Raw genomic sequence first — 26,082 nt, forward strand, 5'->3', positions numbered from 1 at the left:
ACATTATAATGCTTCCACAGTCGAAATGTAAAGCATGTTTGGTGACGATGATTCAACTTAACGACCTGCAGACTTTCAATTAAGCACTTTAACCACCAGACAAACCTAGACGTTAGAAAAAAATAATTTTAATGATGTTTTACTGATGTGGAAAGCCACCAGATAAATGAAAGCCAGCCAATAATAGCAGGCTATTGCAAACTAGTTCTAAATATCACAAATATCATTTGAAAAATGTGGAATGGCTTTCACATCAATGGTATTGCTGTTGTTGTTTGAACACTCAAACAAGACAGGCCATCCTTCACAACATAAGCAGAAAATCTATCATCTGTTTATTCTGTCTCAATGCAATCACAGAATCTAGCCTTCAAGATTGAATCAGATGTTCACACATGCAACTGGATGCCACGTCTAATTATAAATGGTAGAAATGGGCTTCCCAATGCCAGTCTGAGTGCCAAATACCTATTAAGAATACATTCTAATCACATATACGTATAAAACACGCAAGCTGCAATAGAATAATATTTGTTTTACAGATGAATTTCATTTATCCCTTCAGCAAAATAACAAGTTTTGCTCATTTGCTAAAACTATGGAACCTGATCCACTCAACATTTGATAAATGGACGTGATGCATGTGGTATTTAAGGAAATTTGATTTTAGCGGGAATAAATACTGGTGAAATCACAGACCATAAATACTGTAGAATGAAGTCATCATAGATACTGCACCTTACAACCATTTGTGTTACTACACGTTGGTAAGGCTGGACTGGACTCTGTATTAAACCAGTCAAATTATTTGAAGAGGTAGAAACTCACTGGGTGTAGTAATTTTGTTGCTTACAAGGTGTTCATACCATCATGAACATATTGCATGTTTTTGGGAGATGTATCACATTTCATCAAGTGGCACCAGATGTTAAAGAAGACCCTGAAAACAGTTCTTTCACAGTAAAGATGGAGTGCAACTCAGAACCTAAGAGTTGCTTGTTATTTAGAATAGAGTTACTGGGTATCAGCAGATAGAGATCTATCTGGTTTATTATATTTCTCTAACAAATCTACTTTGTATGTTAGGCTCATTAAATGGCCTACATGATCGTTATTAATTTCATAAACTATAATAAAAACTTACAGGTCCATACCTCTTTAGCGTTCAGGAAATCCTAGGAGCCACATCTTTATGAAATCACCTACATATTCTCATGCAGTGATTATCTGACATCTGTACGTTCTATAACAGTTGCCAGAACCAGTGTGAGGGTGGGCATGCACACTCAAGTTTATTATCCAGTTTAATAATTGTATGGTGATCTTATAAACAGTTCCATTGCCCCCACTTCATTCCCAGGAGAGAGGAACAAGATCTGGCAACTTCTATATCAGAGAGAGTCTTAATGCAAGGTCTAATGAGACAATTTAAAGAACAAAATTTCTTTTTGACTTCAGAATCAAAAAGGTTGTTTTCTTTACATTTTTGACATTTATTTTAATGTAATGAAAATACTATTTCAAGAATCAAAAAAATGCAGTGTGTAAAATAATATCCAGATTTATTTTTTCCCTTCAATATCAATGGTTATAAACCTTCTAAATTCTGTATGACTATTCAATGTAAGCCCTTGCCAATTTCGGTTTGGCATAATCATTTGTCTGCTTTTTTTAGTATTTCTGGTTATTTAATGGTTACCTGTATTAGCTGTTCATAATTCTGAAGTGATAGAAAAAGACAGATCACATCTTGTCAACAGCTTTCTTTATCAACTTTTGGGGTACTCTAATCAAATTGTAGGATCTGACTGGTACTCTCATAAAGCACCAGTGTCCTCAAAATCTGGTGCAATTTTTTTTTCTAGAAATGAAGAATAAACCTCTATGGATCATAGGATTCACAGTCCAGCATGCTAAATCACAAGGCCACACCTAACATGAACATTTTTACATGTAATGGTTTGTTTGTTTTTAGCACAAAGCTACACAATGATGTACCTGTGCTTGTCCACTGCAGGGCATCAAAGACCTGAAATTTATCATTTATCTCACCAGGGGACATCATGAAATAAACTCAATGTAGATATGGTGAGAACACTAGAGATTGAACTCTAGACTTTAAATTATAAATATGAAAATTATTCTTTTTTCAAAGACCCTTTCAAAGCTTTTGCAAACCATCCATGTGATCTGTGGAGCTCCTACTGAGAACGTATGGTTTGTTTTTATGCAACGTGTGAAATTTTAAAGATAATAATTTTTATTTAGAAATGAGTAACATTCTTTATTACATACCTGAATGACGAGCATCTAATTATATGATTATGAACTGTTCAACAGTGTTCAAGTAAATTATTACCTGTGTTGCATCTTAAAATTTTATACAGTTCAAAAATACTTAATATTAAACAAAACTGGAACTATTGTAACTTATGCAAAGGCTATATTACTTTTGACAAACCACACAACTTCTGCATTTATGAATACATATGATATCATGAAAAGACATCTGTTGTGTAATTGCTTTAGTCTGTTAATTACCCTTCATAAAACTCTTCCCATAAAATTAATCAATAAGATTGTTACAAATACCTATTCTGATATAAAAGCTAGCATGGAAAAGGAATAAAAATTCTTTTCTTTTTAAGATACCAGAACATTAATAAATATAGAACCACCCTCATGGGTCTTTATTTTTTAATCAAACCATGGAAAGCATGAACAGTAAGTGAATAGAGTTTAATGTACATATCACAGACCCAAATACAGTTTTCGAATGTTTTCTTCATTCTATCATGACATATGATTAATAGTAACAAAATACAGTTCTTTCTTATTCTGGTATCTTATACTTCCATGCTAAAGTTCAGAACTATTCATCTTGCTTGAATAGAGGTAACTTATTGTTTTTAGTTTTTTTCATTAACCATAATCAAAACTAACTAGAAAACAGAAAGATAAAAAAGTAATTTTCTCAAGCTAAAAAACTATATATGTAAGATCACATTTTACAGTAATGAAACAAACCACTTCACAATTGATTTAGTTAATTAACATCTGGATGACAAATTTATATAAATGCTGTATTTATTTTCTGGTCATTTGACTCTTCACGTCATGATTAAAGCAAAATCTGTATAATTTCAAATGCCATTATGATCAACAGCCACTAAAATTTTGAAATAATTTATGAAGTACTCCATTACATAATTAAACAAATAATAAACTATTTATAAGCATTAACAAAACATTTCAACTATTTATTAGAAATATTAATAAAAGTAATTGACAAGTTACATCTATTTTTAATGTAATAACATTCTGTACTATACACTGAACTGTGCACATTTGAAGCAAGAGATGTACAGAACAATAAGAATTTTTCTAGTCAATTCTAAATTTTTTTGATACCTCTTAAGTACAAACAATCAAGACCAAATATGTCATTACACTTGAAAATAAACATCTGGCTATGCATCAATAACATGACAAAATAAAATTAGTCCTTGTAATAATATAGTGCTATGCTTATTGTGTGATGCTAATAACTTTATAGATGTCAACTTACAAACATCTTATAAGTTGTTTCAATGATATTTTTCAAACTTAGCCCAAACAACAACTAGTTGTTAAAAAGTATCACCTAAAATCCCGTTGTTTACAACACTTAGTAAGTGAAAAACAAAAATCAGATGATGTCAAGGGTGAAAATCATGTTTAAATCTTTTAACTACCACACAATGCAAATGTGCAGGATGATGTAATGATAAAATCTTTTTTTGTTTTCCTTTTGGACACATTATCTCTTCACATACACCTTGAATATTCACCAAAACTTAATCTTCCCACATCTGTTCACTCAATTTACCTCTGATGCAGCATACAGCAATTTTAAAGGTGGACTTCTTAATTGCTACTCAGATGTTCGTTCTAAAAAACAAAACAAAATCACAAATCATTTCAGGTATAGCAACACTAAAAATAAAATTCTTTAATTTCTTCATGTAAAAGATTTAATTATGACTTACATATTTTAAAAGTATTTAGACTAAATACAACAACCAATATAACAGTATCGTCCAAAGCATAGATAGTATAAGAGGACAACTTTTATCTTTTTTCTCTATTGATCATCTATAAACACTCTAGACACACACGTTTCATTCGTAATATCTCAGTTCTCATTTTAGTCACCTTCAACTTCCACAATCTGAGCAGATAATTTCACTCCAACTTTATCAAACCACTTATGTATAATACAATAACAGACAAACAGTACTGCATCTACTGTACTAACTATAAAATTCACATCGTAAGGAGTACATATACAGTCTGCAAATCAACTTGATTTATGAATAATGAACAAATAATAGGAGAAATCCAAATGTTTTTGTTATAAGAATTATCACAAACAAGAGACAGTGAGTAAAGTAATTATGTCTTTTCAAAAACAATCACAGCAATTTATATTTTAACTTCACATTAAACAAAATAGGAAAAACTAGAAAGTACTGCCATTTTTGTCAAAAGATATTAACATTATGAACGTTTGTTTTTGTTTTAGTACTGTTCAAAGCTACCCGAGGACTATGTGCACTAGCTGTCACTAATTTAGTAGTGTAAGACTAGAGGGAAGGCAGATAGTCATTACAGCCCATGCCAATTCTTGGGCTACTCTTTTATGAACAAATAGTGGGATTGACCATATCTTTATAATGTCCCACATGGCTTAAAGGTTGTGCATGCTTGGTGTGACAGGGATTTGAACCCGTGACCCTCGGATTACGAGTCAAGCGCTTTAATCACCTGGCCATGTCAGGCCTATGAATAACATAAAATCTAAACTGAACTAACTGCTAATTATTCCATACTATTTTGTGCTCAATAAAACATGTATTTTTTGTGATTTACTTCCTCAATGCACGTATCATTAGTTTGGAAACAAAAACTTTGTTTTGTTACATGGAATGTTATTGGTCTACTAGCATCTAATATTTATTTTACCAATACAGAATAACAGAACATCATTATAATTCTCTAGGTAGATGACTAGTGTTTACAGTTTTTTGTAATTTTCTTTTACCTCTAGCAGCATGTGATGTTGGATGCATCTTATTATAAATACATTAGTACAGGTCCACAATTCCTTTTCTGAAACCTTTGGGGCCAGTTGTGTTATAGAATTCGGATTTTTTTGGAATTTAGAACAAATGTATCACCCCAGTAGAGTCCAGGGCAGCACCCCATAATCATATACAGTGGTAGTTCTGACACCATATTATGCAGGAAGATGCCATACAGACACACCACTAACAAGCTTCTGCAATAACTCCACTTTCTGCATTATTGATAACAACAGATGCTTTCTTTTCCTATTCTCACTGTTACCCAGAAGGGTATCTGCAGCTCTTATTGACATTTTTACAATGAAATTAAACACAAAGTCACAAAATAAAAAACAAGAAAAAAATATCAGCAAACAGCAGACACACATGTGACCAGGAGTGCTGAGATACAACTGACATGCCTGTCAGACTGTTGGGCAGCTGTGCCATGCCACACCTGAGTGATGTGGGTCAAGTGGGTGTGGAGTTGGGTCAGCTGTTATACTGACGCTCCACACTCCATGAAAAAAACTTTGTTTTTCAGAGCTTTTCAAATTTTGGAACAACAGATACAGGATTGTGGACCTGTAATACCATGCAAATTAATGTTTTGGACACTGGAAAGCAAACATTTTAATGTGTTATTAATCAGTTTTTGCATACACGTTTTCATCAGGTTAATTTGATCTCATTTCCAATCTATGTAATTGACTTTAGGCAAAAACTTCTTAATAATTACTTTAATATTCTATGGTGCACAAGTTGTCAGTAACTAATAGATTTATAATGAACTGTGTTTCTTTTGTGTGCTTTTGTTGTTAAGCACCACACAATGAGCCATATGTGTTGTGACTGCCACAAGTATTGAAAATCAGTTTTTAGCATTATAAGTTACATTACTGCTAGCCAATAGGATGCAATGCAATGACTTAGTATATTCATTCTTCAGTGTGTTACCCTAAAAGTCAACAATTCTCATTGTTCACTTGAGGTTTACAAACACACAACAATATTAGCTTCAAATGTATTAAGCTATGAAAGATTTTTAATCACATAAAATTTATATTGTCCCTAAATTATTTCTGTTGTTCATTTAACAAATAATTTTTTCTATAAATGTTAAGTTGAAATAAAATTATCAGGTTTAATATCTACAGAAGTTAAGTGTATATTATTGTTCATTTCCCATAAAATAATAAATTGTCTTCCTAGATTTATAATTATTTAGAAGAAACACTGACTTGTCATCCAGCATATTTTAGAAAATGAATACAGTTTCATGGAATAAAGATAAAGATATTTATATTTTTTCAACTGACTTGTAGTTACTGTCAATAATATTTTTGTCAAAGAAACTCATTAAAAGAGCCCTCTGTTTGAAATTTCATAACTTACACATTTTCTTATTTTCATTATTATTATTATTATTATTATTATTATAAGAAAGTATGCAACATTTTTAATATTTATAACTGAGAGATTTAATTACCAGAATGATAAGCAATTTCATAACCAGAAATAAATAGTTTTTTATATTTATAAATTACAAGTCTAATGATATTTTACACACATAATTCAGCATACAAACATACATGTAACATCATGCAATAAAAACCCCCAAAAAACAATATTTTATAAATATTCTATTTTAGACTATGTGAGATCTAAAAAGTCATTTTCAGAGGTTTAAAACATTTTTTGTTTTAGAATTCTTTGCAACTGGTAGCACTACAAACTAAACCCATAAAAAAACATACCTTAAGAAGGTTACTAAGAATCCAGTTTGGCTAATTCACTAGTATAAATACCAATACTCTCCATGTCATAAAGGACAAAATAAACTTGTTTCAGAGAACTGGACATCACACTAACAAAATAGTTGGAGATTGACTTCAGGATTACTTGAGCAGCTTGTTGCTTAGGGAACCCAGCACTAGGAAACATGAAATCAAGTGAAAAACGTTTAACATAGTACTGGTGAGATATGTTGTTACATATCTGCTACACATTATACTTACATACAAAATAAAGACTTTGGATATAAAATGTTTTAAAGTAATACATTTTCAACCTTAACAGTGCAATAACAGATTGTGTATACCTCAAAATGTTTTAACTATTAGATTTTCTGGCTCAGTTGACTAGATATTTTCAATTAAATTTGTGCATGTGCATGTTTATATAAATGTATATATAAACACACATAAACATATATATATTGGGTGTAATGTTCTTTAACGTATTTGTTATATAAATATTCAGAGTACCACCAAGTCTGAAATATTGTTTGTTTTTACCAATATTCTGGATAGATTGCTAAAACTTGTATCTTTAACACATCTCTCCAGCAAATGGTTCTTCTTATAATGTTAGATGTAGAGGAGCCAATCAAAGTTCTGCACTGTTTAATATTGACATGTAACCTTGTGGTAATATTGACTTCTGACTGATCATTAGCTAATATTTCTTTTTAAATGTTAGTTTATTTGACAGTTTTCAGTATTGTCATCTCTATGCATGAGGAATGATTGTGAACAAACGAGCTTAAAACTAATCTATTTGTTCTAAATTATATTCTAGCATTATAGAGAAATCAATATAGATTTTAAAATGACAGTTATATCAACAAAGAATGAAGGTTTATGATGATTCCTTCATGAAAAATATTTGAATTACAGAAAGGTTTCAAAACAAATATTTGAACAAAGCTAACACAATCATGCAACTTTCTTCACAAATAGTACAAAAATAAAAAATAAAAAGGCAATCACCGGCCACTTCCAATAGAAGGAAGAGCAACAGACTTTAGGTTTTTCCCATCTGCTAAAGCCAAACAGTTTTTCACAGTTTTTTCCAGAAGTCCAACGGCATCAGTATCATTGTAGTTCGGACCATTGCAATGGATTACGTAGCTAGCACCGATGTTACGACCAGTGCTCAGTGCAACTACAAGATGATGATAATGCATTATATTACACGTTATATTATAAATAGTTTCATTGTAACAGATTTTGACAAATCTGACATTAACTACTCTTAATATTTTTATTGGGTGATATACATGCTGGAAACATTACAATGAGGGCCCAATTTTACTATAGAAATTTAAAAGATTTTTTATATGAGTAATTTCAAAAGTGTAACTTTCAGTTTTCTAAGTTGATAGAGTGAGGTTTACAAAATAAAATATGAGAAGAAAAAAATCATTATATAACAAAATCACAAGTCAAGACTAAGATATTTAAATAAACAAAATAAACTGAATATTTATTAGTATTGCCTTCCAGAAGTAAGACAATGTTCAGTTCAACTGTTGTAACACTAGTTTTATCTAATAAGTTAATTTTTTCAAAGAGGGAGAATTATAAAAAAAATCAAAGATAACCAGAGAGGGCCCAAAACAAATTATTTATCTGGAGATTGGCAATTCATTCAACAATAATTTTATACAAATAAATGATTCTTCAGACTTCTCTTGCCATTAATTTACTGCTTGTGTGCCATGTATGATACGGAAAAAAACAACAAAAAACAGTCTTGCCATTTTTCAATTACAATTGTATTTATTTACCACATTAGGCCAACTTCATGTGCATTATGAAAACATGCATTGATACAATTAGTTAACATGAAATGATTAGAAAAACAAGAATTTACAGTTTGTTTAATGGAAAATGTGAAATCAAGTCTCATTCAATATGAAGTAACTGGATTTATTGTTTACAACTGAAAGAGGAAATTATGAAACCAAATTACAGTTATAACATTTTTTTTTAATTTAGTTGCACATGGTACTACTATCACAATAACTGGCGAGATAAGAAGTGAAAAAAAAGCAGTTAACTCAGGTTTTCAGACAGTTCTCTTTCAATGAAAATCACAGTCAAAATCCATAGACATAAAATTTGATCAAGATGTCTGAGAACATGTATGCTCTGAATTTGGCATGTATTAAAAATATATGATCAGATGAAATATAAATTTTGGGTGTTATGTTCTCTTCAGGGAGTCATTTTGATTTTACAGATATTGTTGACAGTGAAATGTAGTTTATAAAAATTATAAAGATCATCCATAGTTTAAATTTTGTCCATTTGTGATAATTTCTCCTTCTGGAATAATTACTTCTAAAATCTCTTGTAATTACTGTTTAAAACATTTATTTGGTATATCATACAACAAAACATGAATCTTAAGTTATTTCATTTGTTTATGATTTAGCACCTGAAAAGTTAGCTCCATTACATAATAATTTCATAGCAAATTGTTTATGAACTAACCAGAATTCATTATTTATAGATTCTGCATAACTTACAGAACAGATGTTTATAATACTGTTAACAGGAATATATATCAAGTACAACAAAACACAACAACAACAAAAGTTATTATAAAAGGCAACTGAAACTTTTTGCCATGCAATTCTATTTTCACAAATTTCAGGAGAAAAAAAATCATGAACAAATAATATTACCACCAGCTGAGTCAAGAGAGCCATTTGATGACAAAAGGTCTGTAATTTCCTGCTGGAATTCTTTACCACCAGCTTTCTCTAATGCTTGACCTATATAACAAAGTATGAAGAATCACGAGATAACTTTTCTTCTTCTGAAGAGTAAAAAAATTAAATTATATGAATTTCTAATACTTACAGTACAACAAGTATAGACCCATTTCACAATGTGTGCATAGGAAGTGCTTTTATTCCTAATACCAAACCTAAAAAACGAAAATGAGGCCATCACTGCTGGAAGGTTTTATGCAATATTTGGTTGTTAATACAAAATACTGACAAATTAACCAGTTCTTAGAATTGCAAAAAGCATAAAATTAACATATGGATAAATGGTTTAATCTGGCATTCAAGGTATTTGCATGATATTTTTGAAAATACTGCTTGACCACTTTCAGTGGATGTACTGTAACAGTGCAAGTTTGCATAAAAAAAACACAATAAGAAGGTTTCAGTAAATGTTACAAGTCTTTTAAGGACAAAAAAATAAAAATTCTTAGTAAAGTAATTTTACAAAAACTTATCCATAAACATATGGAGTCAGAATGTTTTTCATGTTACAATTAAAAATACTTTTCTTCATCTGAAAATTTTCAAATTTCATTTGTATAATCTTTAAAACCTCCTAAATGAATGTAATTTTTTTATTTCAGAAAAACTGTATATTCTGTTATTTTCTCTGTCATAACTCTGTAAAATAGTTAGTTGATTGGCCTCATAACTACCATTTAAATCAGTAAATAAATTTAAATTATCCTTTTATCTCTCTTAAATGACCTCAAGTTATAGCAGGAAACTACAATTGTTTATCCTAAATAGCTTTAAACTTCCAAAAGTATACACCTATTTATGCTTAATTTTGTCTTATTGTTCTGTAAATTATGTCTAAATAATAACCCTGCTACACAAGTTGTAAATCACTTGCCAAATGTACAGGTTACTTTACCTTATCAAATTGTGTAATGTATAAGCTCCTCACAAGCACATTTCGTTAAGAACTTTTATAATTTCTGTTTTGTCATTATATTACCTAATCTAACCTAATACATTCCTGATTTTTACATTTTAGTTACTTTTATAATAATATATAAAAAATGCATGAAAAACAAAAATTTGGATCTTTTTGTTGTTGACTGTCGATAACACTCAAGCCTACTTTTTCATACAATTGGTGCTACTGCATTAAATAATGTGCCTAAAAACACAGAATAATAAGATGTAGAAAACAAACAATAATCTATAAATATCATAATTTTTCTGGCTTTCTAACTGTAATAAGTGCCTTTAAAACTTGAGTTAAACTCTTTAATTCCTGTGAAAATAAATTTGAAATTAAATTATAAAACAGGCAATTTGCTGCATAGAAAAACATGTCATTTTACAGATTAAAACTTTGGCTTCCTATTGGTTATAAATAATATAGTATACAATGTCAGAAAGAACTATTGGCTATTTGTCAAACAGAATGTGACAGGGGGTGTGGCAAGTGGGTTGGGTCTCATATTTTAGTTTATGGCTCCATCAACAAAAAAGATTGAAGGATTAAATCAATATGCTTTGACCAAATAATATCTATTTTATAGTAACTAAGCTACATTAAATTCCACACTTCTCAGAGGAGTGGTAAGTATATTAGAGAAGATGGAAGCCCTATAGAAAAAATGTCATTATTCATATACTAAAGGAGATAAAGAACTTACTTAAATATTTCGTTATAAATTTAAGAACTTAACTCATATGTAATGTTAAAATTTGACTTACTAGCTATGTTTTAATGTCAAGTTTATTCATATACAATGATAACAAAGTAATTTAATTAAATTTTGAATGTATCTGTGTAGTGACCTGTGCACTTTAAACTACCCGACGTGAGAGGGTTAAACCACGCATAGCCATGTAAGTATCCAATATGGGCCATTCCGTGCCAACTCATCCAGAAAAAAAGAACTTTTCCCAGTTCAAGTCATAGATGTTCCTGAAAAATTTCAAGAAAAATCTTCAGGTTGATTTATTCAGCCATGCAAAATCCTAAAGCTGTTGGATATTCAACCTGCATGGTTGAATAAGTCAAACCGAAATTTTTGCTTAAATTTTTTCAAGGAAATCTATGACATGAACTGGGAAGTCCTAGGTAAGTTGGCATGGAATGACCCATATATTAACAAGAAGTTATGATAAAGACAAATCTAATGTTATTGGAATTTGATACTTCAAGTCTGCCTTGAACCAAATAAATCAATTTTAACAATATCTGTATGGCCACAGCAAACTTCCCTTTCATCAAGATTTTTTGCATCTTAAAACTTAAGATGCTCAAGGATCTGGATAATTAACTTGACTCTTGGCTTACATATTTCCAGTTGAAAAAAGAAACCTGTGTTAAATAAGTTGATATTAGTATAAATTTGTGCATTTTAAATCTTCTGTTTTCAGTCTGTAGAATATATTTCCTACTTTATGATGGTTAGCATAACCTCACAAATAATAAAATAACTAAATAATCTCTGTCAAGTGACAATCTTTTCATTACACTTGCTTTAACTCTACTGTTTATTCACAACAAGCACCCACTGAAACATCTTCACTTTGGTTGCACATTGAACACACAGTTTACAATTCACATTTAGTATATGCAATCAGTATTAAAAAATAACTACTTAATTTATTAACCTTATCCTCACAGGTCATGGGTCAAAGGCCATGTCACTGCACTTATTTATTCAGGTCAAAATTTTACTGATCTACTATTTTATAAATTTATGCCAATAAAGTTTGAATAAAATTGTAGAACATAATTCAAATTTTAGTATCATAATTACATAATTTCTTAATTTAAAATCAAATATTAAAAAAAATTTATCTAAATATCGATTTTTGTGTTGCATGGTATGTTTAATGCAGCACTGGTTCAGATTAAATTTTGTGAAGTCAAAATACAAAGTCTATAGTTTCGTACAAATTACATATATTAACAAGCTAGTATATACCGAATTAAAAACAATGGCCGTGCCCACCTCTTTCCATTTTTTGAAAACACTTCCTTTTGTCTACAACACGGGAATAACCATCTGAAAGTTTAGAATGTTTCCCTTGTGGCTTTCTCAGGCATTTCTGAAGAATTATGATGTCAACTTATTCTTTCAGTACAAAACTTCAAGCTGGTAAGTTAAGTCTTTAGTCTGCTCAAAATTTCATATATATATTTTTTTAGATCTAAATACAGGTTAGTTACTAAAGTTGATAAATTATAGTGGAATTCTATGGTATCAATCTAGTAATTTGATTTGGAGTTATTTCAAATGCATTTATGTATATATATATATAACCTAAAACAAATTATTTGATCTCACGTCCTCCAAGTTCAAGATTTTATAAGGCTTAGCAAATGAATACAAAAGTTGTAATTAAAAGATGTAACTGTTTGCTTGTCTTATTTTTTATGTATTTTTTCATTTTATTTATTTTTCTGTTCTTTACTTTGGAGAGCAGTCATCTTCCCACAACTGTTCACAGGCAGTGAAGGGTGATACAGACATAAGATGTTGTTGGCTGCAGCACCCATATCTCGCTCTCCTAATTTCTGTTGCTATTATTTTAACTTATTTAACTTTATTTCTTTATGTGAGACTGGTGAACGGAGGTTAAGACTGATAGACGGTGTACCCAATTAGTACAGGTTTTTTATTTTTGTTTATAACAAACTATATATACATATATTTTAAAATGTATTTTAACTGAAATGTGACTGTACTTTACAAAATACTAGTTCATTAAATCACAGTCAAGACAGGTCGCTTTGTAAAGGTCACTTTCATATTACTGGATATGGTAACATGAGTACAGGTATACCATGCTATTATAATTTCTGTGATGTTAGCCACTCAGGTCGATATAATAAATACATAATATTATGACATTGAAGTTACTTAAACAAAACATTTGAGTTTTTCAGTTATAATATGTAGTCATTCTAGAATTATAAAGGAATAATTTATATTTATTTCCTCATTTTTTTTTTTTTTTTATGGTTATGAGATTGGTCAAATCTACAGAATGCATTATGAGATGCTATAGAGAAAATTACATATAATACACAGTGGTTTTTTTTTAAAGAAACATTTGATAATTATCTGGAAATTATAAAGTTTTTCCATGTAAAACTTGAAAAATTTTCTGATGCATAAAGTATTTTTAATCTTAAAATAAAAATTAATTTGCTTGTTGGATAGGCAACATGCAAAAAAGAAAAACATTACTTAAAAAACTTTAAGACTTAAGAAAAAAATTAATATTTTGCATATGAAAACCTTGTAATGTTTACTAATAATCTGCCAAATTTCATGAACATACACTTATTAATTTCAAAGTTATAGCATTAAAATTATAACAAACACAAAATGGTTATGAGGTTAGTCCCAGTGACCAAGCAAACCATGAAAGAGTTCAGGGATTGAATTTTTTTTTTTTTTTCCTGTGAAATTACAATGAGATTTAGTAAGAAATCTAAACTTAATAAATAATACTCACCAACTTCTCCTCCTAAGTAACAATTTGAATTAGTAGGGTGAACAATTGCATCAGCTGTTATTTTCACAATATCACCTTGAATTACTGTAAGCTGCCAAGGGTTTAGAAACAAAAATTAGTTTTCTCAATTTTTTTATCCACACCAAAAAAAAGAGAATAATTTCACATTGCTCATACTACTCAGTATGTATTTTATATCACTACACTGTAACTGAATTATTAAATGACCATTTGCTATAAGTAGGTGAACATTAAAAAAAGTAGTACTTTCATTATTCAGTCTTGGATTAGTATTTCATACTAAATACAAGTTAGAAACATATATATATATTTTAGATGTAATGGACTAAACACTACAAATATGTACTTTATCAGTATTAAAGACTGTATTAATCCTGAAAGAAATGAATTATTTTTCAACTACAGATTTTAATGATGCAAACACATAAAAGTGGACACAATGGCCACGAACAAGCTCCTGATAATATATACTACTGCTGCCTATTAGCTTTATGTGCACCTTGAGTAATCATCAAACATATTTGTACCTTCTGTCCAAGAAAAAGCTTCTTTTCTGAAAGAATTGTAATGCCTCCTTGACTGTTAACTGTATTACCTCCCTAAAAGCAGAAAAAGAAAACTTACACTATGCACACATTCAACAATTTAGGTAAAGATAATAATTACCAAAGGATGCAAGTGCCCTTTATCAATGATATTTTGTAATGTGGAGAATGTATCCAGTGAACATTTTTTAATTTTTTTAAACATAGACTGTCACTTCAAGTTATAAACTTACTTCAAGACATGATGTTTTATTCAACTTGAATGGTACAAAATGTAATTTTATAAAATACATAAATTCTTATTAAAGACTGAAGTTTAAACCTCCACTGTCCATAGCTTTTATAGCCAATTATAGCTAAAAATGTCCAATAATTTGTTATATTACTAATTTATGTTTATGGTTAAGAAACTTAATGTATCAAAATGCTAATACAATACACAAGTCTTGAATTTATAAAACAGACTCCTTTCCAATCTGCATATTTCACAATATGAATTATATTCTGCTTGTCTGATGAATAAACTCTAACCACCTATCATGTTCTTTCACATTCTACACAACATAATCTCTGATATCAAAGTAGCATATGCAGAATGATGTACCTGAAGGGAAGTGTGTTCATTCACTTCTTGAGGGAACATGACAATTGCACATCCTCATTGCACACCATGTCATTCTTTAACCTGGATCCCAATAACCAAAATGTTATAGTTTACCCCTTTTTGGAATTACAGCACTGCACATTATCTTTTCTCCCACCATTAAGATTTTAACATGAATATAATTATTAAAGGTAACTGATCATGAAAAGCAGCACAAACCAGTATTAGCTCAAAGTGACAAATCAAAAATTGAACTGGCCAGAAACTGTTCATAAGAAGACAAGACAGGGTAGTTACTCTGTTCTGTTGATGAAAGGTGTTAGAAAAAAGGATATCAAATGGTGGTACTGATGCAAAATACTGATTTAGGAAAAGCAGAAAGTGTTGTTGGTAAAAGATACAGGTAGAGTTGGTAACAAATATTACTGAAGTAGAAAAAGTAAGTACATGTGTAGTAACAGAAAAAACAAAGTATTTCACCCTTACATAACTAGTAAATATTACATATAATTAGACATTCGGATTTTCATTGTTTTTGTTACACAAATATTCTGCATGTAGTTAGTAGGCATCTTTGTAAACTGGTTGTGAAAAGGTTGAAAAATTCTGCTAATCTTTTAGTAAAAATCATTGTGGTAAGTAGTCTTTGTATAAGCTGAGGTTTATCCTTGCTTGACCCTGTTTCTGTGCCATGTCCTACTGGAGTATATTTATATTAATCTCATGGGAGTGTTACAGAAACTTGTAATTGGAGATTTAACCCACTAGGAAATGTGTGATTGGAATGATAATTATCATAGATAATCTAGAATTATGAGATATATTTATTCTAACAATATTATACATGACTTTTTTCCTTCTGTTTTTGCACATTACAAACCTGCTTTTTCCAGTTTCAGTAACAATATGAGTCCTATATAATGAACACTGAAGCCAACAAATATGGTAAAAAAACCACAGTATTCATTTATCTGTGAATAAATGTTTCACTTATTTGCTTTTGCTCTGCTCATTTTATCCACTGTCTAACACTATTAAACGTGTATTGTATTGCAAACTGTTATTGTCTTTTGTCCAATATCAGTGAATCACTGCGTAAAACACATCCTACAGAAGAGAGGTAATATTTATTTCAATGAATGCAATGCTGTTAATTAACGAAAAGTGAAGAAACTCAGAGCTGATGATGAAAGATGCAGAAGAGAAACTGAAAATGTTGATGATAAATATCAAGATTAGAAATTAAGAAATGTTGATAATGAATATTACAAACTAAATGTTGTTGATGAAGGACATGGACAGTGTAGGTAGCTCTTCAACTTTTATGGTGATTAATGTGTAACATATTATGCACTCATGTGTGAACTGCTTTAGTTAAAACCTACATAAATTATAAAAAAATATTATTTAAACAACACATCATTTTTGTGTAATAAGGCTACATTACCTATAATAAATGGAACAAATTATATAAAATCTTGGTATTAAATAAATTAGTTTTTTTACACATTCATGTGTCCTCTTCAGTCCCACATTGTTTTCTGACAAAACTCACCATCAGCAATGGATATGGTGAATACAGTGTGGTTGGAATACTATTATACACTCTTCTATTCCTTGAATATCCCTTAAAGACTGAATAAAATTGTAATGTTATCGATATAATAGGCCTAATACTAGTTTCTTATTATAATTATAATCATGATTCACCAGCATAAAAAAGCATTCACACTATATCAATTGTTGTTGTAACAAATAGCTCATATGAATAGTATTCCAACAATTATTATGTTCGTTGTTTCCCATCTGACCTGATAAGCTCTGTATTGAGTGAAATGCATTGTCGGCAATGGACGCTGTGATAATAGTGTAGTTGAAACACTATTATATATTCTTCTATTTCTTGAAAAGCCCTAAGGGGCTGAATAAATAATGTAGTGTTAAAAATATTAACAATAAGTATAAATAATTATTTGTATATGGTGTCTGCAAGTATGTATAATAAGTATTGACATCTATTCAGCAAGCAATTATTAATGTTCAGAACCAACCAACCTTAATTATAAATTTTAAGAAACAAACTTCATACATATAATATACTAATGACCCCTATGATCTACTTACCTTTCCTTTTCCTTTCCCTGGATTACTTGCAGGTTTTTTGTGTTTTGGTGAAGATGTTTTTGCTTTTTTAACAATAACATCATTAACTGGTTTGCTCTGAGAAGGATCTGTATCCTGGGAAGTATTTGCAGGTGTCATAAACTTTCCACCCTTTTTCTTAGCCAAAAGTTCAGGGTGAACTTTGGGCAAAACTCCACCAGATGCAATAGTTACTCCTTTCAGAAGCTATAGCAAAAAATTTATAAAACTAATTAACAGGAAATGATTTCCAAAATATTTTAAAGAGCCATGTAGTGAATTTTAGCTGAAATGTCAATTTAGTTTAATTCTAATAATAACTAAACATACACTTGCACCACATCTCATGTCTCTAAAATTAACATGTAGTGCCAGTACTTCATCTTTTCAGTAATGTTTTGTCCTCATTAATCACAGTTGCACAGTTTATGAATATATATTGATGTGCCCATTTCTTCTAAATGACAAAAATCTAATTAAACACATGGCCTTACATCGGTACTTTACATACTTTTATGTGAAATCATGCAAAAAACAAACAAACTTAATTTCACATGTTGCTACAATTATCAAACTACAATATAATGTATTTAAACAAGCACACACAAACTTAAAAAAAAATGAAAAAAAAAAAAAGACCAACTTCTAACCATTTTATTGATCAAAAATATTGATAATTATCGTAATATCACCTATGACAGTCACTTCCAGTATTTTTTTTCTTCTCTTGGTTCTGAAAAGTTACAGGTCTTGTGTTTTCCTAACTAACATAGCAATATACTTCATTTTGAAGAGTGACAGTAGACTATCTATAATTAATATTAAAATTCTCCTCAGTATTTTTCATCAATAAAAGGGTTGGAAGTTCGTTAAACATAAATATTAAAATAATAACGTTTATTTAGAGATGAAATTGTCTTTCATATTATGTTCACATTTAGATAACAAAGAGCTTCCCTAATGTGTAATCTTGAAACAGTTGTGTTCAAATCTATATGATTACTTACAAGGTGAAGTTCCTCATCATTGGCAATTGCCAAAAGTATGTGACGAGGTGTTATTCTACTTTTCTTGTTGTCTCTGGCAGCATTTCCTGCTAACTCCAAAACTTCAGCTGATCAGAAAGTAAAATAAGAAAATTATAAGACATTTTGCCAGTACTTTATCACACACTACATCATCATTTAATAGAACATTTATTACTAAGAAATACTCCTTGTTTGAAACTTAACAATTAGGAAAAGAATAAAAATCTGAAATATTGTATATATTTAACCTATGTTTATGTATTTTTGATTAAAAAAAATCATTAGTTCTTAATTACTAATGTAAACAAAAGCCAACTTCTACATTTTAATGTTTTGGTTTCACACTCAACCTTTTAAATAGAATCTTTAAGATATCATGGTGATAAAAATCTGTTGTAGTTACTGTAACTTAAAAATAAAAGAAGAAAAACTATTATATATTGGAATCATATTATCTTAATAAATTCAGAACAATTATCACAAGTATTTTCCAGCTGCAAACTGGTGTAAAGGGGCCATATTTTGACCCCCAAATATTGACTTGTATTTGAATGAAACTATAATTTTGTTAAAAGTTACATACCCATAAGATAGGTTGTTCTATTAAGTTGTACATGTTGGTAGTTTGAATCATATTAAATAAACATAACCTACAGATAATAAGGAATCATTTAGCCTTTCATGGTTATCCTTCCACATCCACTCTTGTGCAAAATCCTAACCTTTACTTTTAGGAAATTATTAATTTCCCTCTTAAACTTTTGTAAAGTGTTGGCCTCCACTACTACCAACAACAACTCATTCCAGAAATTAATCATTTTATTACAAAAATAAAAGCTTGTCTTTTCCAAACCTTACACTTGTGTTTTCTTATACAATTAGTATCATGCTCATATTATAGAACAAAGAAATCATACAACCCCTTATATAGTCTTGTAAGTTTCAATATAAGATAACATCTTATCCTTAAAACTTTTAAGAGGAAATAAGTTAAGCAATCCTCACCTATCTCTATAAATGTAACCCTTTCATCTCTGAAACCATTCCACTAATCCTCCTATGAACCCTCTCTAGTAGGTCAATATCTTTTCTTAGATCAGGGTACTAAAACTGCACAAAGAATTCCAAGACAGACCTCACCAGTAAATTATGTTAAGATAATTTCCTTTTTTGACTTGTAATTAACATTTATCAATACATCCTAAAATTATATTACTTTTACAATTAACTAAGGAGCACTCCTTTAATGGATGAGTAACTTATCTTCCATTATATAAAGATTTTTTCTCCAGTCATACTAATGAGTAGGATTCCATCTATATTAAAGAATATGTTTTCAAAATTACGATAACTTAAATGTATCACCATGTACTCACTGCCATTAATGGTAGTTTGCCAATTACTGGTCTAATTTACCAACTGATTTTAGTCACTTTTAGTACTTCAATATTCCCAATACACTTATGGCCACCCAGGAGTTTAATTTCATCAACAAACTTTATAAACTTATAATCATGAACCTATCAGTATCTAATGGCCAATGTAAGACTTCGCGTAAAGGCCAAGTACTAACCTTTGGACTGAGGACTCCAACAGCAACAAGAGTTAAGCTTAACATACGGTTATTAATACTCAGCCATATTATTATTAAATAACTATGATATTATTCTTATAATTACCAGTTAAGTATTCAATAACAGCCGCTATGTATACTGGAGCTCTATCGCCGATTCGAAGATGATGAGTTCCTCTCCTTAAATATCGATGCATTCGTCCGACAGGAAACAACACGCCAGCTTTGACGGACCTTGAAGTTATTTTGTTTCGCTTCTTCATAATTCGTCCAGACATTATAATTTACTTTAATTTTATATGAAATATTGTTACCAAAATTATTCCACTTGAAAACACCCACAGTGTACTTTGAAACTCCTTGTTGCTGTTAAACTAAAGCACATCTGCTGATACGTTCCTAACTATATAATATATACAAATAACATTACCAATAGTTTCGTTACAGAGTACACGAGTCCGTGCATGAAATGACACCCTAGTGGTTGGTTGTTCAACTAATTAAATGTAAAAGAATAAATAATTTCAGCGAAAAAAATTATGTTGATTATTTTTGTTTCAAAATGTATTGCAATATTTTACATAATACCTACGCGTTAATGATATTCATAATAACAATTTGTATTTCAAAAAATAGCTAGTACTATCACTGAGGTAAACAAAACAACAAAAGAACGTTTATAAACAAACTACACTGCTACTATTTCATTTATTTATTCTAATAGAATATTCAGAGCCAATACAAACAAATAAATAAATAAATTGCAACCAGGACTTACAATGCTAAAATTCTTGGATCGATCCAAGCGGTGGACATAGCGCACATTGTTCGCTGTGTAACTATGAGCTAAAAATAAACAATCTAGACAATGATAAATTTAGAATAACCTAAGAACCAGCATGGCCAGATGGTTAAGGCGCTACACTAGCAATTTAAAGATCACAGGTTTAAATCTTCATCACAACAAACATATTCGCCCTTTCAGTTGTGGGGGCGTTATAACGTGACGGTGAATCCCACTATTCATTGGTAAAAGAGTAGCCCAAACGTTGGCGATGGGTGGTGATGACTAGCTGTCTCCCCTTTAGTCTGACATTGCTGAATTAGGGACGGCTAGCGCAGATAACCCTCGTGTAGCTTTGCGCGAAATTGAAAAAAAAACAACAAACAAAACTTGGTTTGTTTGTTGAAATTTTCCACTAAAATGTACACGAGGGCCACCTACGCTAGCTGAACTAATTTTTTAAAGAGAAACTGGAGGAAAAGCAGCTAGTCACATTCAAACTTTTGCTGGGCGTGCGATTCGTAATCCGAGGGTCGCGGGTTCGCGCCCGCGTCGCGCTAAACATGCTCGCCCTCCCAGCCGTGGGGTGTAATGTGACGGTCAATCCCACGAGCCCAAGAGTTGGCGGTGGTGGTGATGACTAGCTGCCTCCCTCTAGTCTTACACTGCTAAATTAGGGACGGCTAGCACAGATAGCCCTTGAGTAGCTTTGTGGGAAATTTCCAAACAAACAAACAAACAAAGCCAAAAAGGACTTAACAGTAAATTTTATGATTCACCTCATTCTCAAAATGTAAAGCGCAGTTCGAATGATATGGTAACAGAATGCGAGCCAGGACCGTCATAACCACAGTCCAATACGCTACACACCGGACCGCGTAATCTATTTTATTATTAATATAGTTGTTAGTTTGGACATGTGTAAGTGTCGTAAATAAGCCTATAAATACAAGTTGTCAAGAACATACCTATTGTACATAGTTTCCTAATTATTATTATTATTTTTACTATGTCTCAACATAATTGTTCTGAATCACAATAACCTAATGTAAAATTTAAAACTTAATTTTTCTAGCAACTGCCACAATAGAAATGCCATAAATGCGTATCTCAGAACGATCGGTATGGGTATTAACATTTTTATTGTTAGGCAAAGAACAATCTTTCGACCTTCCTGAATCATCTTCAGGTCAACAAGAGAGAGTGTGCAACTGACCTTTGCTGGGTGCATGTTTTAGGGACGAGAGTATAAACGGGTACCGGATTGTAGGGGACGTTGCAGTTGAGTGTTAGGTTATTAATTAGTATAGGTGTAAAGGTGTTCCTTTATATTGGTTTAATTTTGGTTTTAGTTGTTGTATAAGTAGGACTTCTTTGAGTTTGTGTTTGTTTATATTTGTTTCCCTACTTAGTATCTGGGTGCTTTCTATGGTTATGTTGTGTTGTGTTTATACCAGTCGTTTTGAGATACATTTTTATTTCAAGTGGGTTTCTCGTCATCAAGAAGGACTGTATACGTGTATTTACCTTGCACTTAAGCGTTGATGACCAGTTTAAGACTACTGTTTAGGATTGGATATATTTCATACAATATTCACAAAAGAAGCTCTTCACATAATCGAGACGATTCAGTGCGTTTTTCTTTGATACGTTTCATTAGCTGTCTTATATTGAAAACAAAATTATTTTTAACGTTATGGTCTTAAATACTGAAAGCCGACATGAAAAAACAGTCGGCCTTATAAGAGTAAAAAATTTCACCCTATACCGCAGATATTTTTGTCACATTTTTGATGATTTTGGTATGTATGCAAGTGGGGTATTTATAACTTGGAAACTTGCTTGAATTGTATTTATGTTTAGTTGTTCTATAGTTGATCTCTTGGATTATGACTGTGCTTGTTTTATTTGCTTGGGTGTTTCTTTAGTTAAGTGTTTGTGTACATGCTTCTTCTGCGTAACTTTATGAAAGTGTATATCAGTTAAAATACCATTGCATAAATGTTTATTTCAAAATTTCACGCGAAGCTACTCAAGGCACATATGCGCAAACCTTCTCTAGTTATGAAATATGAAACTAGAGGGAAGGCTGAAAGAACGAAAATGTTTATGTATGAGATTCAAATTACATAAATATAATCTCAAAAATTAAAAAGAAAAAGACGAAAATGTTCCTGACTCTTCTAGGTTCTTTGCAACCTAAATATTCGGTGTCAAACATTACTAGTTGCGTCTTATATATAGTTTTAGGTTTAACTGCGTATATATTATAACCATAAATTTTTAAGCCATAAACAAAACACATTAACATGACACAAAATACGCTGCATAATTTAAAAAGGATCCTAGGGTACAAGCTACAACATGGGATTATAAAATGTATCCTAGCTATTAGAGGTGACTGGAAATAGGACCCACATTGTAGTGGGGATACACAGTTTCACATTAGAAAATTAGAAATTAGGAGAGCGAGATGTGGGTGCTAAAGCCCGCAACATTCCACATCTATATCACCCTTCACTGCCTGCAAACAATTGTGAGAAGGTGACTGCTCTCCCAAGTTAAAATAAGATTAAGAAAAAGATAAACATAAAAAAGATGAAGCAAAATGAAAATAAGGTATAACCATTTGTGGATAAGTAAGATAAAACTTACCTTTTGAAGTTAGCATTCCGTCCCCAATACGGTAGAGGCAGTAATTAACCCACCAGTGGAGTGATAATGAAGAAGAAACGAAAATAAGGATCCTTTTTAAAAATATGCAGCGCATTTTGTTTTGTTTATGGTTATACTATAATCAATCAGAGGTTGGGATTTGCCGTTTTTAACGCAGTCCTTCCTCATGATTTTGTTTATTCATTTGGATTTAATTTCACTAATATATATATATATATATATATTTAGCAAGTTAGACTATTTTTAATGGCGCGTTCAAGTCAAAAACTACAATGTTGAAATAATTTTCATTTCAATGTAAACAAGTGGTGTTATAAACGAAACTATATGTAGGTGGATTTATTGTTCTCTAATAAATAATCCGTTTTAGTTGTTGGAAGACATGAATTTGAACAACCTGTTATGCGGGGCATTCTGATGGCGCTACTTACAAAAATGTCAATTTGCCAATCACCTCCAGATTTTGAATTTTTGCTATATCTAAACTATATCAGCACTATGTAAAATATCATACAATCAACTCAGTGTAATAAATTTATGCTGCGAAATTAGGTTTATTTGGACTGTTAATAGGTAAAAGATAACCCAAAACACTGAATGCATTTTATTGGTGTATAGTTCCAAATGTATTATTTGTTCTTGATATGCTTTAAGTAAATCGCACATATTTTGATTCATTTCCATGCTCATCAGCTCCAACCAGGAATCACTAAACTTCTACGTACTTAGTTTACCAGAACATTCGAGAAGTCCCTCAAATTAATCATAAAAGAAATAGAATCAGCCTTCTTTTCAGTTGCCTCTCGCTCACTCAGTTGGTTACTTCGCCTTGGCGTGCAGTCAAAACAAAGTTGATCTTATTCCTCGAGTCATATCTGCGATGTAATCAAATTCTGTAAAACTGTTTTTGAAATCTTTTTTAAACTATAGTTTTGTAAATATAACTTTTTACATATTTAAAAAAAAAATGAAATTCTGGTTCTCTCCAGATCATGTGAACTTCGAAAATGCAAAAACCACCCACAAAGTTTCATTTAATAAGTTGGTTGTTAAAATGACCGATGGGTTTTATTTATAATAAATTCAAGATAACGCATGTAGGTTTATAATTTGAATTGGAATAATCTTAACAGTGTTATGAAAGACGGGATCTAGATGTAATGGTCGAATAACCTCTTAAACCACCCAAGCAGTGCGCTGTTGTTATTGGTAAGGCACATACAAGTTTAGGTTGTATTTACAGAAATACTAAGTACAAGTCTAAAGAGGTTATATTTTTGTTATATAGGTTACTTGTTAGGCCACATTTGGAATATTGTATTCAGTCATTGGCTCCTTACTTAGGAGCTGAGGATTACTAGAATGGAGGGGTTGTTATATCACCAGGGGTTGCAATTTCAAATTATTTTCTCCTTAACAAAAAAAAAAAAAAAAGTTAAAAGGGATCTGATTGAAATGTTTAAGATTGTTATGGAAATTGATAGTGTTGATGTATTATTTTTTTTTCATACTTAATAGTGAGAATGGTAGAATTAGGAGGCGTGTGTATTTTCTTAGAGCAGAGCCACATCAGGCTATCTACTGAGCCCACCGAGGGTACTCGAACCCCTGATTTTAGCGTTGTAAATCCTGAGACATACCGCTGTAGTAGCGAGGGGCAATTAGGAGGCACAAATATACATTTTGGCAGGGTAAGAATAATTTTAGCTAAAACTTTTTTTTCAACAGGGTGGCTGACCTTTGGAACGGGATACATTGAGAAGCTGTGAAGGTAGCAGACTTAGGTGAGTTTAAGATAAAACTTGATTACTAGATGAATTAGTTTACGTTATATGCGTAGCCAAGGGTTAGTACATGTTGTAGTTTCTACAGCATAATATACAAGTACATATATCATGTCATTTGCTATACAGCACAATGCTTTGAAAGCGTTACTTTTAAACATAATTTCATTAAAACAAAGTATTCAAAAGTTTACAAGGTAGCAATCTACACACTTTGTTTCATTTTAAAGACATTTTTACATTATACAAATTTGAGGCTTCCGATATTTAAATAAAACCAGCTTGAAAAGCTTTCTTTCACACTTTTCACTTGTAATTTTTGAAGATTGTTGCTTAGTAAGGTGATGTATTCATAATTTTATATAACATAATTAAACTGTAACTTGGGTATCTTTCAGTGTAAGATCAAACAAATCCATAGACTACTTCATTCAAAATTACTACTTTCAAAACAGCAATATGTATTTCATGGTTTACTGTACTTACTTGTGGAAGTTCACCATTTGTGTACTTCAGAAGATTCTTAAAATAACTTGACATACTTTAGTTACATTTACTGATGCTTTTACGAAACCTACCTCTATTTCCTTTTGTCGTAAAATAAAAAAAAATTCGTAATTTTCATTGTCAAGGCCTCCAAATAATCTGTACAATACATTAGCTTTTTGCCATTTTGACTGCCTCACCAGTCAAGTGCATCACAGTTGTTTCACATCATGAATGTGTAAGCTGATGCACCCTCTTCACGGTCATCATGTATAGAATCACATCCTGGACATC

The 26,082-nt window shown here is 30.9% G+C and overlaps 1 protein-coding gene across 1 annotated transcript; it reads right to left on the minus strand.

Annotated features, from left to right (window-relative positions):
* Window positions 1-2,237: 2,237 nt before the first annotated feature.
* LOC143252642 (core histone macro-H2A.1-like) lies at window positions 2,238-20,548 on the minus strand. Its single transcript, XM_076505087.1, has 9 exons — window positions 20,165-20,548; window positions 18,465-18,571; window positions 17,440-17,664; window positions 14,694-14,765; window positions 14,146-14,236; window positions 9,580-9,669; window positions 7,877-8,051; window positions 6,863-7,038; window positions 2,238-3,930 (listed from the first exon to the last, which is right to left on the minus strand). The coding sequence occupies exons 1-8, from the start codon at window positions 20,334-20,336 to the stop codon at window positions 6,876-6,878; spliced, it is 1,095 nt and encodes a 364-aa protein (XP_076361202.1). The 5' UTR covers window positions 20,337-20,548; the 3' UTR covers window positions 2,238-3,930; window positions 6,863-6,875.
* Between the last annotated feature and the right edge of the window lie 5,534 nt (window positions 20,549-26,082).

The sequence above is a fragment of the Tachypleus tridentatus genome, chromosome 6 (assembly GCF_004210375.1).
Source record: "Tachypleus tridentatus isolate NWPU-2018 chromosome 6, ASM421037v1, whole genome shotgun sequence".
Taxonomy (NCBI): Eukaryota; Metazoa; Arthropoda; class Merostomata; order Xiphosura; family Limulidae; genus Tachypleus; species Tachypleus tridentatus.